The sequence below is a fragment of the Pelodiscus sinensis genome, chromosome 18 (assembly GCF_052426305.1).
Source record: "Pelodiscus sinensis isolate ZL-2025 chromosome 18, ASM5242630v1, whole genome shotgun sequence".
Classification (NCBI taxonomy): Eukaryota; Metazoa; Chordata; order Testudines; family Trionychidae; genus Pelodiscus; species Pelodiscus sinensis.
The window spans coordinates 29,787,056-29,802,837 of record NC_143069.1 but is presented as its reverse complement, the minus strand read 5'-3'; the positions used below and the strand labels follow the sequence as shown (position 1 = coordinate 29,802,837).

The 15,782-nt window shown below is 52.2% G+C and overlaps 1 protein-coding gene across 1 annotated transcript; it reads left to right on the top strand.

Moving 5' to 3' along the window:
* The first annotated feature begins 4,247 nt into the window (after positions 1-4,247).
* Positions 4,248-5,180, top strand: LOC102451723 (olfactory receptor 1f45-like). The gene has a single exon (XM_025181425.3). It carries the CDS (start codon positions 4,248-4,250, stop codon positions 5,178-5,180), a length of 933 nt encoding a protein of 310 aa, XP_025037210.3.
* The last annotated feature ends 10,602 nt before the right edge of the window (positions 5,181-15,782 follow it).

The following is a 15,782-nucleotide window of genomic DNA, read 5'->3' as shown; positions in this document are numbered from 1 at the left end:
ATCCCTAGTCTGGGCTGACGTAATTATCTCTGGCAGTAGTCTCCAACCTTTTAAAGCATGAGATCCCCTTTATGAATTGAAGTGCAATCCAGGATCTATGTCAAACCCAAACCCAGTTGCCCCACCTCTTTCCCGCCCCTTCTCCGAGGCCTCGCCTCTGTTCACTCCATCCTCCCACATTCTCACTCAGTTTTATCAGTCTGGGGGCAAAGGGTTGGAGTGTGGGGGAGGGGATGCAGGCTCTGGTCTTGGGCTAAAGGATTTGGAGTGTGGGAGGGGCTCTGAGCTGAGCCTGGGGCGGGGAGTTGAGGTGCAGGACAGGGTTCAGGGTGTAGGCTGTGGGAGGGAGTTTGGGTGCAGAGGTACTCAGGGCAGAGGTTTGGGGGGCAGGAGGGGTTCAGAACTGGACCTGGAGTTCAGAATATAGGTGGCTGAGCACTGCTTACCACAGGTGGCTACTGGGTGGTGGTGCAGGGGGCTAAGGCTGGCTGGCTCACCCCTCCCCTGGCCCTGCACCACTCCCAAAAGCAGCCAGCAAACTCTTGGCATCCCTGCCACTCTGTGTAGATGGGGTACAGGATGGGGGGAAAGGCACCCTGACAACAGCACCCCCTCCTTTTCTTCCCGTGCCCTGCACATCAGGCAGGAGTCTCCTGGGGGAGGAAGGGCAGATCCAAGGCAGAGGGCGGGAGCAGCATGGCAGTGCTGAGAGGAGCAGATGAAGTACCGGCACTTGATAACATACCAAACCTGTCAGGATCAGCTGTCATAGGTTCCATGATCTACCAGTAGATCCTGATCTACTGCTTGGTGACCACTGATCTATGGGACCTTCCTTTCTCTTGTGGAAGCTGAGGGCTTCCTGTGCTAGGTTCCAGGTGACTACTAAACCCGAATGAGTTGTCTGTGTCTCATTCTGTCCCACTTGAACATGATGGGCAGAGCCCAAAGCAGGAAGCTAGAGGGCTGGAGACCAGAGGTTCACTCCTGAGAGGTGGTGAGGCTCTGGAGCCTGCCCTGAAGGACAACCAAGCCCCCCTCCTGGTGGGAAGCTCACACCTTGTCAAGACACATCAGTACGGTGAGCCACCCAGACAGGTTATACTTGGGCACGTATAATAGGCTAACAGGGACAGTTGGATTTCTGGGCTTGAAAGAGAAATGAGTCACTGTGGCATTGCACTGTTCAGATTCCTTCAGATTGGTCAATGGGAAACCATTGCAGGCCAGTGACTATATGTTCTGGCTGGGCCCAGAAGAACCCGGATCCGGGTGTTTGACCTTCAGGGGAAGAGGCAACTTGGCTTTCTTAGCTAGGGCAGTAACTATTGCAAAGGCCATCCTGGTGAACCGGAATCCTCCTTATGTCTTGCAACCATTCTTTCTTGGTGCTTGTGAAAAACCCCTCAGTTCTTCCTTATATGAGCCATCTGTACTCTTGTTAGGAGGGCTCATGGATGGGGTTCAAGAATGTGTGGAGGGGGAGTTAAGTGAAATGGGTAAACTGAGGCGCACTGCCCCTTTTGGGAGGGGAAGATGTGGAATGCCTGTGAATTGCCAGAGTATGGGGATTGGACAGCACAGGGGAGAGATTTAGGGGACTTGGCGACTGGCTGCTTATGATGGTCCACGAGGAGACATGATGACAGCAATCCATGGATCTCAGAGATCCCCTGCGCCCAGAGCCATGGGACGGCTCAGTTGAGCGCTAATGAATGTTTTCTTAGTCAAAGTCCCCCAGGGGTTAATTAAGGCCGGCTCTGCTGCCTCTGGGGACTGGTTTCTGTGGTTCATCTTCACACAGGGGTAGCTATTCCTCTGCAGATGCTGAGGGCAGGAAGGAGCCAAGCGTGCTTGTCCAAGGTGAGGCTTGGTATCAGGGAGTGTGTTGGGGGTACCGCAGGGGAGAGGCTGGGATGGCAATGCCGTCTGGATGGGGCCATGTAGGGGCAGGGCCCAGCACAGCTGGGGAAGCAGGACAGCAGGCAAAAACCCCACATCTCCTGTGCTCCTCTGTCCCTCTGGTATCTGGCTCTGAACAGAAAGTCGCTCCCCACCCACGATCACCTCAGACAGTCCCTCACCCAGCCTGTCTCCACCATCTGCAGCCTCATGTGTTGCTTGTCTAGCCAGGTGCTTTGACAGTGCCTGGAGAAGGGCCCCAGGCACCAGTGGGTCCCCACTCAGACTAAATTCTGTCTCCACTCTTCATCCTTTGTGGGAATGGGGATCTCCGGACTATCAGCGTCTGTCTCCCTTCCACAGGAGCTTCAATTTCCAGTGGAGACCAGTTCTCCACAGTGTCAGGGGCTCTAACCGAGAGCTCGCAGTGCGGACGTGTGTTGTGCCCAGCCCCCTGAAAAAGACCCTACAAAATGGAGCATTTTTCTCCAACATTTCCCGGATTTGTCATGGAGAGAAGGGGCCATTTCCTGCTATATCCTCTGGCAACTGTATTGAATTCTGGTGAATTCTCTTTGGGGTCCTTCGCATTCACTGCAAAGGTTCCGGATTACTGGGGTCTGGGATGACATGGAAGGTTTCCAAGGGGGCCAGTGGGATGGATTGCATTATAGCCAGATGTTGAAGACAGACAAAATTGGCATGGAAACAAAGGCATAAATTTATAACCAGGGACCTAATTAGTGACAGTCACAATCTACCAATGGGTGTGGTAGATTCACCACCCCTGACTTTTCTCAGCCAAGACGGTGTGTTTGCTTAAAAGAGCTGTTCCAGAAATGAAATGAGGGAAGAGCTCTAGTTTTGGCTCCCAGCCTTTCCGGATTACTGGACCCCTTTCAGGAGTCTGATTTGTTTTGCCTCCTTGTGTAAGTTTCCCCTCACTTCCCAATGACTTGCTTAGGAAATCCCAAGGAATGATACGAAGATGTCTCCTTTGTACCAAATAACTATAAAATGAACCATTTGAAATGTGACTGTCACACTAACACATCAGGGCATGGCAAGTAAAGCCACAAGCCCCATGTCAGTATGAAATGTCAGTCTGGACTGACTTTCCTAGTGCATTGTATGGAGCGTATGGTATGAGGCTTTAAATATCTCACCTGGTGGGGAACTTCTGACTTGTACAGGTAGAAATTTGTTTGAAGGAAAGATGGAGTTGGAGGAGGAAAATCTCGGCCCAGTGTTGGTCATCAAAGATGTCTCATGAACTATGTGTGAGTGTTTGAGTGTGAGTTGAAAGGAGGGTCTCTGGTGTAGAAATGGCCAGACTGGGTCAAAACAACTCTCCCCCCCAATTCAGAATCCATTTCTGAGCTGAGCAAATGCCACAATGTTTAAGAACCTGCAGAAGCAGGTGGGGATCTGCCCTCTCCCCATTGCAATTTCTTACTGACCATTAGTGATTCATAACAGCCCGTATCATGAGGTTTAATATCCTTCCCCCAACCATTTCTTTGTTTGAGTGATATTCCTCATATCTTTGGAAATGTCCATTCCCTCATTTAATATTGATAAGTTTTAGCCTGGACATCTTCCTGAGGCAAAGAGTTCCCCAGTTCCTGAATGTGTGACTATGTCTTTGGTTCATTTTTGAATGTAATGTCATGGGCTGTTCGCTTGTTGCTATGCCAGGTGACAGGGAGGACAGAATCCCCCAAGCTTTTTTCTCTGTCCCATTTTCATCACATCATACTCCGTCTTACACTTTATAGACCACTCAGCTCTCTATCCTCTCTGCACAGGAGACTTTTCTGGAGGACAACATGTTCCCGAGCCCCTGCTCAGGCCACATTTCCCATGAGGCGTTGTGGAGGGGCAGGGCTGCAGGCAGGACCCAGATGCTGACGAAGGGCTGTGAGTGTGTTTCCAAACTGGTACCAAGTCCCCTCTTAGCTGGCTGTTCAATGAACTGAGCAAACCAAGCTCCTCTGGTCTCTCAGGTAGGTTTTTCAGACGTCCTGCATCTCTGCTGTCACAGCCACTGTGTCTAGCTGCCGTTTCCAGCCACTGCCTCAGGTCAGACCATTCTCTGCTAGACCCAAGAGTCACTGTGTAATTTTGTTCCCCATGTTGGTACCTCTAGCCTGGGATCGAGTCGCCCTTTCACTTTCTCTTTGTCCCACTAATTAGCTTGAGTGCCTGGCATTTCTCATGATCAGACAGGTTTTCTGATCCTTCAGGCATTGCTGGGGCTCTGGTATGAATCCTCTCCACTTGACCAACCCCTCACTGCCCACTCCTTTCTCTTCCCCACTCAGGAGCTGCCACGGCCCCTTGCCATGGATGAGGGCAACTGGACATCCATCTCTGAGTTTGTACTCCTGGGTCTGTCCGAAGAGCAGGACCTGCTGATCATCGTGGTGCTCCTGGTCACATATCTGGTGAGCCTGGCCGGCAACTCCCTGCTGCTGGGGCTGGTGGTGACTGACCCCCAGCTCTGCAGCCCCATGTATTTTCTCCTCGGCCACCTGGCTGTGGTGGACATGAGCTTCACTTCCATCTCCCTGCCTCAGGCCCTGGTGCACGCTCTGACCCAGCACCGGGCCATCTCCTTCACCAGCTGCATGGCCCAGCTCTTCATGTACTTCTCTGTGGGCAACATGGAGAACTACCTGCTGGCTGCCATGGCCTATGACCGCTACGTGGCCGTCTGCGACCCGCTGCGCTACGCCGCTGTGGTGACGCGGTCCTTGTGCCTCAAGATTGTGGCTGCTTCATGGGCCGTGGTGATTCCACATGCCCTGCTGCACACTGTCATGGCTGCCAATCTGCGCTACTGCAGCAACCGCCTGCAGCATTTCTTCTGTGACCTGCCACCCCTCCTGCTCCTCTCCTGCACCCGGCCCCTCACCATTGAGCTGGTGATCTCCACTGAGGGTGTCTTGGTGGCACTGGGCCCTTTTGCCTTCATCCTGGCCTCCTATGTCCGCATTGGGGTTGCTGTGGCCCGCCTGCGCTCTGCCCAAGGCCTGCGCAAGGCCCTCTCCACCTGCGGCTCCCACCTGACCATGGTATTGCTCACGTTCAGCATCATAATCTGGCTCTATTTCCGCCCAGACTCCAGTGACACTGAGGGGCATGACCAGCAAGTGACCTTCTTGGACACTGCGTTGGTGCCCACCCTGAACCCCATCGTCTACAGTCTTAGAAACAGGGATGTGGCCGCAGCCCTGAGAAGGGCAGGGAGGAAGGTTCTGGCTTGGGGCATATGAGTCCAGCCATGGCTCCATCGCTTTACTGGGCATGGACTTTCTACCCAAGATGTGTCTGAAGAACCTTTCTCCTTAGCTTCTCCTGGACACCTGGGTTCTTTTCCCCTCAGACAGGAGGCTGATGAAACTAACACGTCGGTAGGGTCACGCCCACGTACACACACACACAAGTACACACAGCTGAAGTCTTTCCATGGAAAAAGAGATACATTCAGACATGTTCTCAAGGGCATGGCCATGTGGGATCAGCCCCAAGGCCTGTTGTATAATTGTTCTTAGTACACATTGGCCTGAACACTCAACGATCTGAAATAAGAGCGGTTAGACTGGGTCAGTCCAATGGACCCCCTCCCAGGATCCTGTCCACTGAAGCTGGCCAATACCAGGTGCCCCCTAGGGAATGAACAGAATAGGGAATCATCAAGTGATCCATCCTTTATTGCCTGTTCCCAACTTCCGGCAAATAGACGCTAGTGACACCATCCCTGCCCATCCTGGCTAAGGACCATTGATGGACCTGTCCTCCATGAACATATCTAGTTTGTTTTTGAACCCTGTAATGATCTTGACTTTCAGAACGTCCTCTAACAAGGAATTCCACAAGCTGACTCTGTGTTGGGTGTCCAGGACAGACAGGATCACTTACTGGAGGAAGGTTCAGTAAGGCAAGGCAAAGCATGTCAGAAAGCCCGTAGAGAGCAATTCCACTTTTGCCACCACATTCCTAGGTATCATCTGGAAGCAATGGGCAGTGTGTAACCACATTTTATTAAGTTTACTAATTCTGGGACCATGTTGTGTATTTTCTAACTATATATTTTAGATACGTGCACCTGTCTGTCTATAGTGCTGTATTTTGTGACTCTGACAATTTGTGCTTTAATGGCTATTAGGCTATAGCCTTTTGAATCAAAATGTCGAGTGTCGTTAAGAAACAACTGTCTGACTCTTCCATAATTTCTTGCAACTGTGAAAGTGTAAATAAATGAAATAATTAAAAAATGTGCAAACCCCCACATTTTTGCAAGTGAGTGAAAATTCAACAGGGCTTAGAACCTTTTAAAATGATTCCCACTGATTTTGTATGTTTGGTAATGTAACTGGAGAGAGGTTAACTCTGGGGGCCAGAGAATGAGATGGGGCCTCTCCCTTCTGGGGGAAATTGGCTCTAATTTGGCCCCAGAGCATGGACTTGCTGACTCAGGAAGGCGAGACATGGGCCACAGCTTGGAGAGGTCATTGGGTGAATGTCTGGTTAATTACCCCAAACTTCCACTCCAACCCATCAACCAGTTAGAGGAGGGATCTGGGGGCAAAATTGGCAGGGGGCAGGCTTCCGTTCAGGGCTGAGAGGCAGACCCAATTATCCAGCAGGGGTATGGGCCACTGCAGGGACAATGGGAGCCCCCCATGGAATATAGATCCACTTCCTTATGAAGAGGGGTTGAGTGAACCCATGAGTCCTGGCTCCCAGCCCTTCTCTGCTCTAACTCACTATTCCCCTCTTTCCTCTCAGTTCTGTGAATAGAATCAGAAGTCCTGCCTCCCAGCCCGTTAACTCACTAGCTCCCACAGACCCAGCTAGATCCCAGAAGTCTCACTCCCCCACCACAAGTCTCCTGCTCAGCCACTGGGTATTAACCCTACCCCTAGGCAATGAGGCTCTATCTAGCTGTTTTCAGGGTCCCTCTAAGACCAGAGAAATCATCCTGGGTATGTCTACACTACCCCGCTAGTTCGAACTAGCGGGGTAATGTAGGCATACTGCACTTGCAAATGAAGCCCGGGATTTGAATTTCCCAGGCTTCATTTGCATAAACCGGGCGCCGCCATTTTTAAATCCCGGCTAGTTCGAACCCTGTGCCGCGTGGCTACACGCAGCACGGAGTAGCTAGTTCGGATTAGGCTTCCTAATTCCACGAGGAGTACAGCTAGTTCGGATTAGAAGCCTAATCCGAACTAGTTACTCCGTGCCGCGTGTAGCCGTGCAGCACAGGGTTCAAACTAGCCGGGATTTAAAAATGGCGGTGCCCGGCTTATGCAAATGAAGCCCGGGAAATTCAAATCCTGGGCTTCATTTGCAAGTGCGGTATGCCTACATTACCCTCCTAGTTCGAATTAGGAGGGTAGTGTAGACATACCCCCTCTAACCTACTTGAAAACCAGGCTTGCAGAGGGGAGTGGAGAATGAGGGGTCAACGTTGGAGTGGAGGAGCTGGGAGCGAGGACTCCTGGGTTCTTTCCCCAGTCCTCTGAGGGGTGTGGGGTCCCAAGAAGCACAGGTGCCCAGCTTCAGAAGCCCCAGGGGTGGTGTCACCCTCACACAGTGCTAGGTGGAAATGGCCGACACCCCCAGTGCCACCTTGAGGCCAAGCACTTGGCAACGGGGCAGAGTGAGAGGGTATGAGAAAGGTCTAGAGTCTTGGTCCTAGGTCTATTGGTATGAGCGAGGTTCATTTCTCCTTCCTTTCCTTAGGTTTAGTTTAGCTTAGTTTAGTAGCTAGATAGATTAGTGTTTTGTTGTCGTGTCTGTTCGTCAGGCTCACGTCAGTCTATGCATGTCGACCGTCGTCGAGACTGTTCGTCGGGCGCGTCGCGAATTAGTTAAGGTTTTTATTTTAGGTTAAGCTTAGAATAGGATTAGAATAGACAGTCTAGCTTCCATCGCCGTCCAGATTCTCCGAAGCGCAGGAAGAAGGACAAGGACCGTGCGGAAGGCCAGTCGTCGCACCCTATTCCGTCTTCATCCAGGGATGCCTGGTTGTTCCTCTCCAAAGGTCTGGAAGGACCTGAGGATCGAGGTCGCCAGCATCGGCTCCGTCAACCAAGGGACTCCTGGCAGGTCCTCTCCTGAGGCTTTAAATTAGCCAGAGCAGTGGTCCCCAACCATTTGAAGTTGCTGGGCGCCAGGGGGCGTGGCTGTTCACCCGCCTGGTGCCAGAGGGTGGGGACACTTGCGTGCCCGGGGGCGGGGCCCCCCATAGCCGCGTGCCCGGGGGTAGGGCCCCCCCCACAGCCACGTGCCCGGGGGCGGGGCCCCCTCCTGCGCCGCGCGCTCGGGGCGGTGCCACTTCCAGGGTCCGCACTCCTGGAGCTGGTGCTCCCCCCCCAAGCACGGCATGCTTGGGGCCAGCGCCCCTCCCAAGCGCCGCGCTCCCGGGGCCGGCACTCCCCCCATGCGCTGCGCGCCCAGAGCGTGGGCGGCCAATCCGCAGCGCTCCCGTGGCCGGCACTCACCGTGCACTATGCGCCCGGGGCCGGCTCCGGCACCACGCATGCGCCACATGCTCGGGGCCAGGCCAGCCCCGAACACTTGGCAGGTGCACACAAATGCCCGCGGGCACCGTGTTGGGAATGAGGAGTAACGGTAGTTCGGACTAGGATGCCTAGTCCGAACTACCTAGTCCGTGCCGCGTGTAGCCGCGCGGCACGGAGTCTGCACTAGCGGACATTTAAAAATGGCGGCGCCCGGCTTATGCAAATGAAGCCCGGGAAATTCAAATCCCGGGCTTCATTTGCAAGTGCAGTATGCCTACATTACCACCCTAGTTCGAACTAGGGTGGTAGTGTAGACATACCCTCAGTGATTTGGGGTACAGAAGTAACATACAAGTCAGTCAAACAACAAAGAAAATTGTGTTACAGAAATTCATCGTGTGGGCTTAAAACCAAGACCCAGCTGGGTAAATCCTGGCCACATCGGATAAGTCAAGGTAAGGAGAGAAAGGATCCAAAGATCTGATGGTGACTGCTGCTTGAAAGGTGCTCAGGACCTGCAACCTGTGGGCCCCACAGCGCCTTTGGGGAGGACAGCTGAGGAGTCCTTCTATGTTATTCAGGGAGAGAAGAGAGCTGCAGATAGTTCAGGGAGCTAGATGAGCTGATGGGGAAGGGTGGGGTGTCTGTTCCTTTACCCTCACAGGTGCTGTTGGGGAGGAGTTTCAGAGGAGACCCGCACTCTTGCTGCCTCTGGGGCTGACAGCCAAGTCTGGCGTCGCTCACGGGCTTATATGGGCTTTTTGGCGGGAAACCTGAGGGGAGTGGAACTCTCGCCAAGGGGGGAAAATCTGGTTGGAACCGGTTCCCCAACAGCCTTGGAATGTTCCAGAGCGAGAGGGCAAAGCCCAAGATAGAACCCAGGGTGTCAAAAGGGACCAACTCCATTTCCTTTTACATAAAAATCACTGTTTTAATATTAAGATAGTTAACATATAGTCATAAGCACTCAACACGATTTTATATATATATTCTAAATTAGCATTCCAAATTAACTAACAGAGGGAGGCAGGTTAAGGTCACTGGGAAGGTCCAGGTGTTGTGCAAATTGCTCCTCCCCATTCCCTAGGGCTAGGACCTGGTGCTGAGGGGGAATATCTGACTCAGGGAGAACAGAACTTGCGAACAGGCTTGGTGCCCCCAAGACAATGTGTGTCCTGCAGGTCACAAGCTTGTCACTGTCTCTCCAGCTTGGGACCATTTTCCATGTTGGACTGGTCCCATCCTCTCAGAGCCCCTGATCTAGGCAAAGCTCAGCAGGAAGGGCAGAGACCCCGCACCCTCTCTCGAACGTCTTTGGTGGGAAGCAGGAGGTGACTGCAAGGACCGCCACCCCAAGTATCTCAGTGCCCATAGCAAGGGCCGAGTCGTTGGTCAGCCTCCTGTTTCTCTAGGAAGGGGCCAGAGACTCATCTCTGCTATGTTTACACTACAGAGTTTTTTCAGAAAAACTTATACTTTTTTTTAAAGAATAGCGTACTGTATAAAAAAGGTTGAAAAACACTGGTCTACAGCATTAACCTACAAGCTTTTGCTTATTAGTTAACCGGTTAATCGACTGCACTACTACATCCCTCGTCCAGGGGGCAGAGTGTGGATTTGAGGTCTGTAGGATTTCGTTGCTCTGCGCTCTGGCCCCTAACGACCTGTCTCCTCTCCAGGCTGTCGGGTAGCCGGGTGGATCAGGGTGCCGGGATGTGAGTATCTGTGAAGAACGGGGCAGCTGGGGAATTTCCACATTAAGGACGAGGGATGTGGATGGGGGCAAGGGGCACAGATCTCCCCAGGGATGATCCTACCAGACCTTGGCTGCCTCCCACATTTGGAAGCTGAGACCTCGCTCCACTCATTGCAGGGATGGGCACCACAACAAGTGAATTAACCTGCACCCAAACCTCTGCCCCCAGGAAACACAGAGATCCTGCCCCCATGTCACTTTTTCCCTGGAGGACCTGCTCCCGGGCCACCTTTTCCCACCAGGGCCCTACCCTCCACTCACTGCTCTCCATACCCTCTTCCCCACTAACTGCTGGTAAAACATGGGGAGTCCCATGGTTTCCAGCCCTCCTGTTCTGCTGCCCTGGGACAGAGAGAGATGAGAGGGGATAGATTAGCTAGAAGAGGGGATGGGCTGTATTCTGTAGGGTGCCCAATGTCCCCTTTCCACTTCTGAAGTTGACACCCCTCCTCCCTTTCTCTCCCCAGATTATACCCGGGGGAACATCATCCATCTGGTCCTGGGCACCAGGGTCCTGCTGGCCCTGATCTTGGCCGAGGTTGCCCACAGCTGGAGGAGAGAGAGACACTAAGTGAGGTGACTCCCCTCCAGGCCTCTGCCCTCAAACCTGGACACACCTAAAGAATGAGGGCTGACACCTAAGGGCTGCCAGCAGGGAGCACAGGGATAGGCTGCTGGCCAGGTGACCTGCTGCAGCCAAGAAGAGACCAGGAAGGATGTATAAAGAGGCCATGTGGCGGACTCCATCTTGGTACTCAGCTCAGCACTTCATCCCAGAGGCAGCAGTGCAGGGATCGAAGGGCCGGAAAGAACTGTGGACCCATCCTGATCCTAGGATGTGCAACAAGGACTTTTAAGCTAGCAGCTGTAACATCTCTGCTAGAGCCTGCATCGAGAACTGGGAGATTCAATGCATGTAATGTACTATCCTTTAAAAACCTTACTCTCATGCTTTTCTTTCTTGTGGTAATAAACCTTTAGATGGTAGATTCTAAAGGATTGGCTCAGCGTGATTTGTGGGTAAGGTCCAGAGGGTGAATTGACCAGGGATCTGTGGCTGGTTTCTTGGAACCGGACAGAATTTGTTCGGGGTAGGTGGGATTGGGTGCTAAGACTCCCCACCTGTGTATGAGGCCCGGGGCCATCTGGGGCACGGATATTGCTGGGGTGTCGGAGGGGTTTTGCTTGTGAGGCTTCAGGCAGGCTGCTGAAGGCCCTGTGGGACTGGTTTGTGGCCTGTTTGGAGAGGTCACCAGTCCAGGGGCTGTAAGGAGCCCCGAAGTTGATCAATTTGCCCTGAGCGGATGCCCTCAGCTGTGCCCAGACATGGCCCGGGCTGTCACACATGGCTGTGGGATTTCCTGTCCCACTGAGGCTCACCCCTCCTGACCTGTGAGAGTGTGACCAAGTGGGAACTTTTGTAATGGGTTTCATAGGATGCCCAAGTATGCCTTAGTTTCCCCTTTTCCATCCAGTGTGTGTGTGTGTGTGCGTGAGACAGGACTGAGTTTGCTTTTCAGACAGGTGGTGAGCTGGCAGAGTGCACTCATGTCAGAGAGAAGAGGAGAGCCATGATAGGGTCCATCTACATAGCAGGGTTAGTGCAGGGATAGTGCAAGTGGAATGAGGAGATGTTGGGTTTCTTACTGCAGGGTTTGAGCGTCTACGCTCTTTGGTAATCCCAGGAATTCTAGGATGCTGGATCCCAATTGGCAGTGCCAGCATCCACGCTGCATTGCAACCGCCTGCATCCAATCAGCTTTAATACAGGTTTCCAGCCCCCTCGCAAAACTGACCTGCTCCTGGACTCCATGGGCCAGTGAGTTCCACTGGTTAACAGTGTTTCCACACAGTCATAAGTGCTGGCACAAGACACGTCACTTCATGCAGGTGCTACTCCTGGCTACCAATGATGACAAAGTTTACAGTTCCCATGGCAGAGTGTCGGGAAAGACTCTATTCCCTGAGGAAAAGTCCTTGGTGAGGGGGCTTTTGTGAAAATTTGAATCCTGGTTCTTGAGGACCCAGTGAGCTCCACAAGAACCAGGTTCCAATGGTTTGATCTTGGGGAGAAGAGAGAAACTGTCTTAATTAGCCAGGGCAGAATCTATTGAGAAGGCAAGGTTTGTGATCTGTGGTTCTCCTTCTAGCTTGTAACTGCTCATTTTGTTGCTCATGGAAACCCCTCATACTTTCTTTAATGAGGCACCTTTGGTTTCATCAGAAGTGCTCACAGATGGTATCCAGGAGATGGATTGTTTAAGGGCAAACTGGTAAACTGAGGCGCACTAGGCCTTTGAGAGGGAGGAGACCTGGAATTTCTGAGTAGTCAGCATGCACAGACTAGATAGACTCCTTGTGGTTTCTACCACATGGTTACACCCTCTGAGGGTATGTCTACACTACAAAGTTAATTCGAAATAACAGCAGTTATTTTGAATGAACTTTAATAGCGTCTACACAGGCAAACAGCTATTTCAAAATAAATTCGAAATAGTGGAGCCCTTATTTCGAATTTAGTAAACCTCATTCTACAAGGAGTAACACCAAATTTGAAATATCTATTTTGAATTAAGTGCTGTGTAGACACCTCATTCGAAATAGGGGTCCTCCAGCCCTTCCCAGGGAGCCCTGGTGGCCACTCTGGGCACAACCAGGAAAACTTACTCTCCTCTACCCCAGCCCTGGAGCCATTAAAGGGGTAGACCCTGGCCACACTGCCTGTGCCAGCTCCAAGCCTGTCAGCCCAATGCCAGCAGTGGCTACCGGGACCCCTGACCCAGTGGCCACAAAACATGAGCCAGCAAGGCACTGGCAGCTAGCCCTCCACCACTCCACAGGAGCAGTCTGCTAGCTCCCAGAAGCCTGATAGGGACTGGAGAAGGCGGGTGCCTTCCTGGTCCAGGGTGGAGATCATGGACCTTATTCAGGTTTGGGGGGGGATGCCCCCAATGTCCATGATCTCTGCACTAGAAGGAGGAATGTGGCCGTCTGTGGCAGGATAGCTGCCAGCCTGGCCACCAAAGGCCACATGCGAACCCAGGAGCAGGTTAGCATGGAAGTCAAGATGGTCTGACGAGACGCCCAACCCTGAGACCAGAGCTTCCCCTTCCCCTTCTTCCCCCTTCCAGCTCCCTCCTCCCAGGTTTCCCCCTCCCCTCTCCCATGCTTTCTCTTCCCCTCTCCCACCTCCTTTTCCCAGTCTCCCCAGAGGTTCATCTGCCCCCAGTTTTGTTCAATAAACCCAGTTTCTATTTTTGAACATATGTGTCTTTTATTTGACATCAGGAAGGGGGGGTTAGAGAGAGGTAAGTGGAAGGACATGAGGGAAGAATGGGGCACGAGCCCCCAGTGGGGAGGACCAGGAAGCCTCTGAGGGCTTCTCGGGGTGGACGCTTTCCCTCAGGGCCTCCTGGATCCTGACAGCCCCCCGATGGACCCTCCGGATGGCAGCCTGCAGCAAGTGCAGCCGGTCTGATGGCAACCACACCACAAGATGCACCAGCGTGCCCAGGGGCAGCTCTGGCTCCATGTGGCCAAGTGCTATGGTGTCCCGAGTGTGGGTACTCAGGGCACTCCAAGACAGGACTGCTTTGCTGTCCCTCATCGAGGTAGACAAGCAAGCATGGAACCCTGAGAACTGTCTGTCTGGGGTGGGGTTAGGGTCCCTTAAAGCACGGCGCTCAGATAGCCTCAGGCAGCAGCGCCACAAACTAAGTCCTAACCTGATGACCTGCCGGCACTGCTTCTGGCCAGCCTTAACTTTGGTTCAGGGTCCACTCAATGTGGATGTGCTATTTTAAAATAGCAAAATGCTATTTCTAAATAGTTTTTGTGTATAGATGCGCTAATTAAGTTAATTTGAAATAGTGCTGTAGTGTAGACATACCCTGAGACTGGAGTCAGTAACTGGCCTCCAGATGATGGTCTGTGTGAGACCTCTCAAGATGACAGAAGTTCATGTCCCTTGGAGACCCCCATATCTCCTAGCTTTGGGGTGTCTCAGTTAAGTGCTAATGAATGCTTTCTCAGTCACAGTCTCTTGGGTTGTAATTAAGGCCGTCTCTGTTGTCCCTGGGTCCTGCTTTCTGCTTTGTGTCCCATCTGATTTGGAAACTCCTTCTGGATGGGTGGTGTGGAGGGTTCCAAAGTTCAGAACATTTTTTAAGCTATAATGCAGAACTTACATACTGTGTTATAGCCTGGAATACCAAGGGTATGTCTACACTACAGCGCTAATTCGAACTAATTTAGCTCGAATTAGTTAATTTGAACTAAAAGAATTCTAACTAACGCATCTAGACCTAAAAACTAATTTGAATTAGCGGTTTGCTAATTCTAACTAGCATGGCCACATTGAGTGGACCCTGAACCGAAGTTAAGGCTGGCCGGAACCAGTGCCAGAAGGGCATCAGGTTAGGGCTTAGAGCGTGGAGCTGCTGCCTCAGGCTAGCCGAGGGCTGTGCTTAAAGGCACCTGACCCCCACCCCAGACAGACGGTTCTCAGGGTTCCCCGCTTGTTTGTATATCTCGATGAGGGACAGCAAAGCAGTCCTGTCTTGGAGTGCCCTAAGTGCCCATACTCAGCACATCACAGTACTCGGCCATCAGCCCGGCTGCACTTGCCACAGGCTGCCATCCGGGGATGTCAATTGGGGGGCTGTCAGGATCCAGGAGGCCCTGCAAGAGAGCTTCCACCCCGAAGAGCCCGCAGAGCCACCCCAGTCCTCCCCATCGGAGGTTCGTGCCCCATTCCTCCCTCACCTCCTTCTACTTACCCCTATCTAGCCCCCCTTCCTGATGTAAAAAATAAAGGACACGTGTGTTCAAAAATAGAAACTCTCTTTACTTAACAAACAAAGGGGGAGGATTAACCTCTAGGGAGACTGGAAAAAGGAGGTGGAAGAGGGGAAGAGAGAGGGTGGGAGAGGGGAGGGGGAAACCTGGGAGGAAGGAACTGGAAGGGGGAAGCCAGGGGAAGAAGGAGGAGGGGAAGTATAAAACTGTGGTATGCCATATCTTCAGTACTGTGTGCAGATGTGGTCTCCTCACCTCAAAAAAGATGTTTTGGCTTTGGAAAGGGTTCAGAAAAGGGCAACTAAAATGATTAGGGGTTTGGAACAGGTCCTATATGAAGAGAGGCTAAAGAGACTGTTACTTTTCAGCTAAGATAAGAGGAGACTGAGGGGGGATATGATAGAGGTCTATAGAATCATGAGTGCTGTGGAGAGGGTGCATAAAGAAAAGTTCTTCATTAGTTCCCATAATAGAAGGAGTAGAGGACACCAAATGAAATTAATGGGTAGCAGGCTTCAAACTAATAAAAGAAAGTTCTTCTTCACAAAGCAAATAGTCAACCTGTGGAACTCCTTGCCACAGGAGGCTGTGAAGGTGAGAACTATAAAAGAGTTTAAAGAGAAGTTAGATAAATTCATGGAGATTGGGTCCATGGAGTGCTATTAGCCAGGGGGTAGGAATGGTGTCCCTGGCCTCCCTGGCCTCCGGTTGTGGAAGGCTAGAGATGGATGGCACGAGAGAAATGGCTTGGTCATTGTTTTTGGTTCATCCCCTCCTGGGTATCTGGTGTT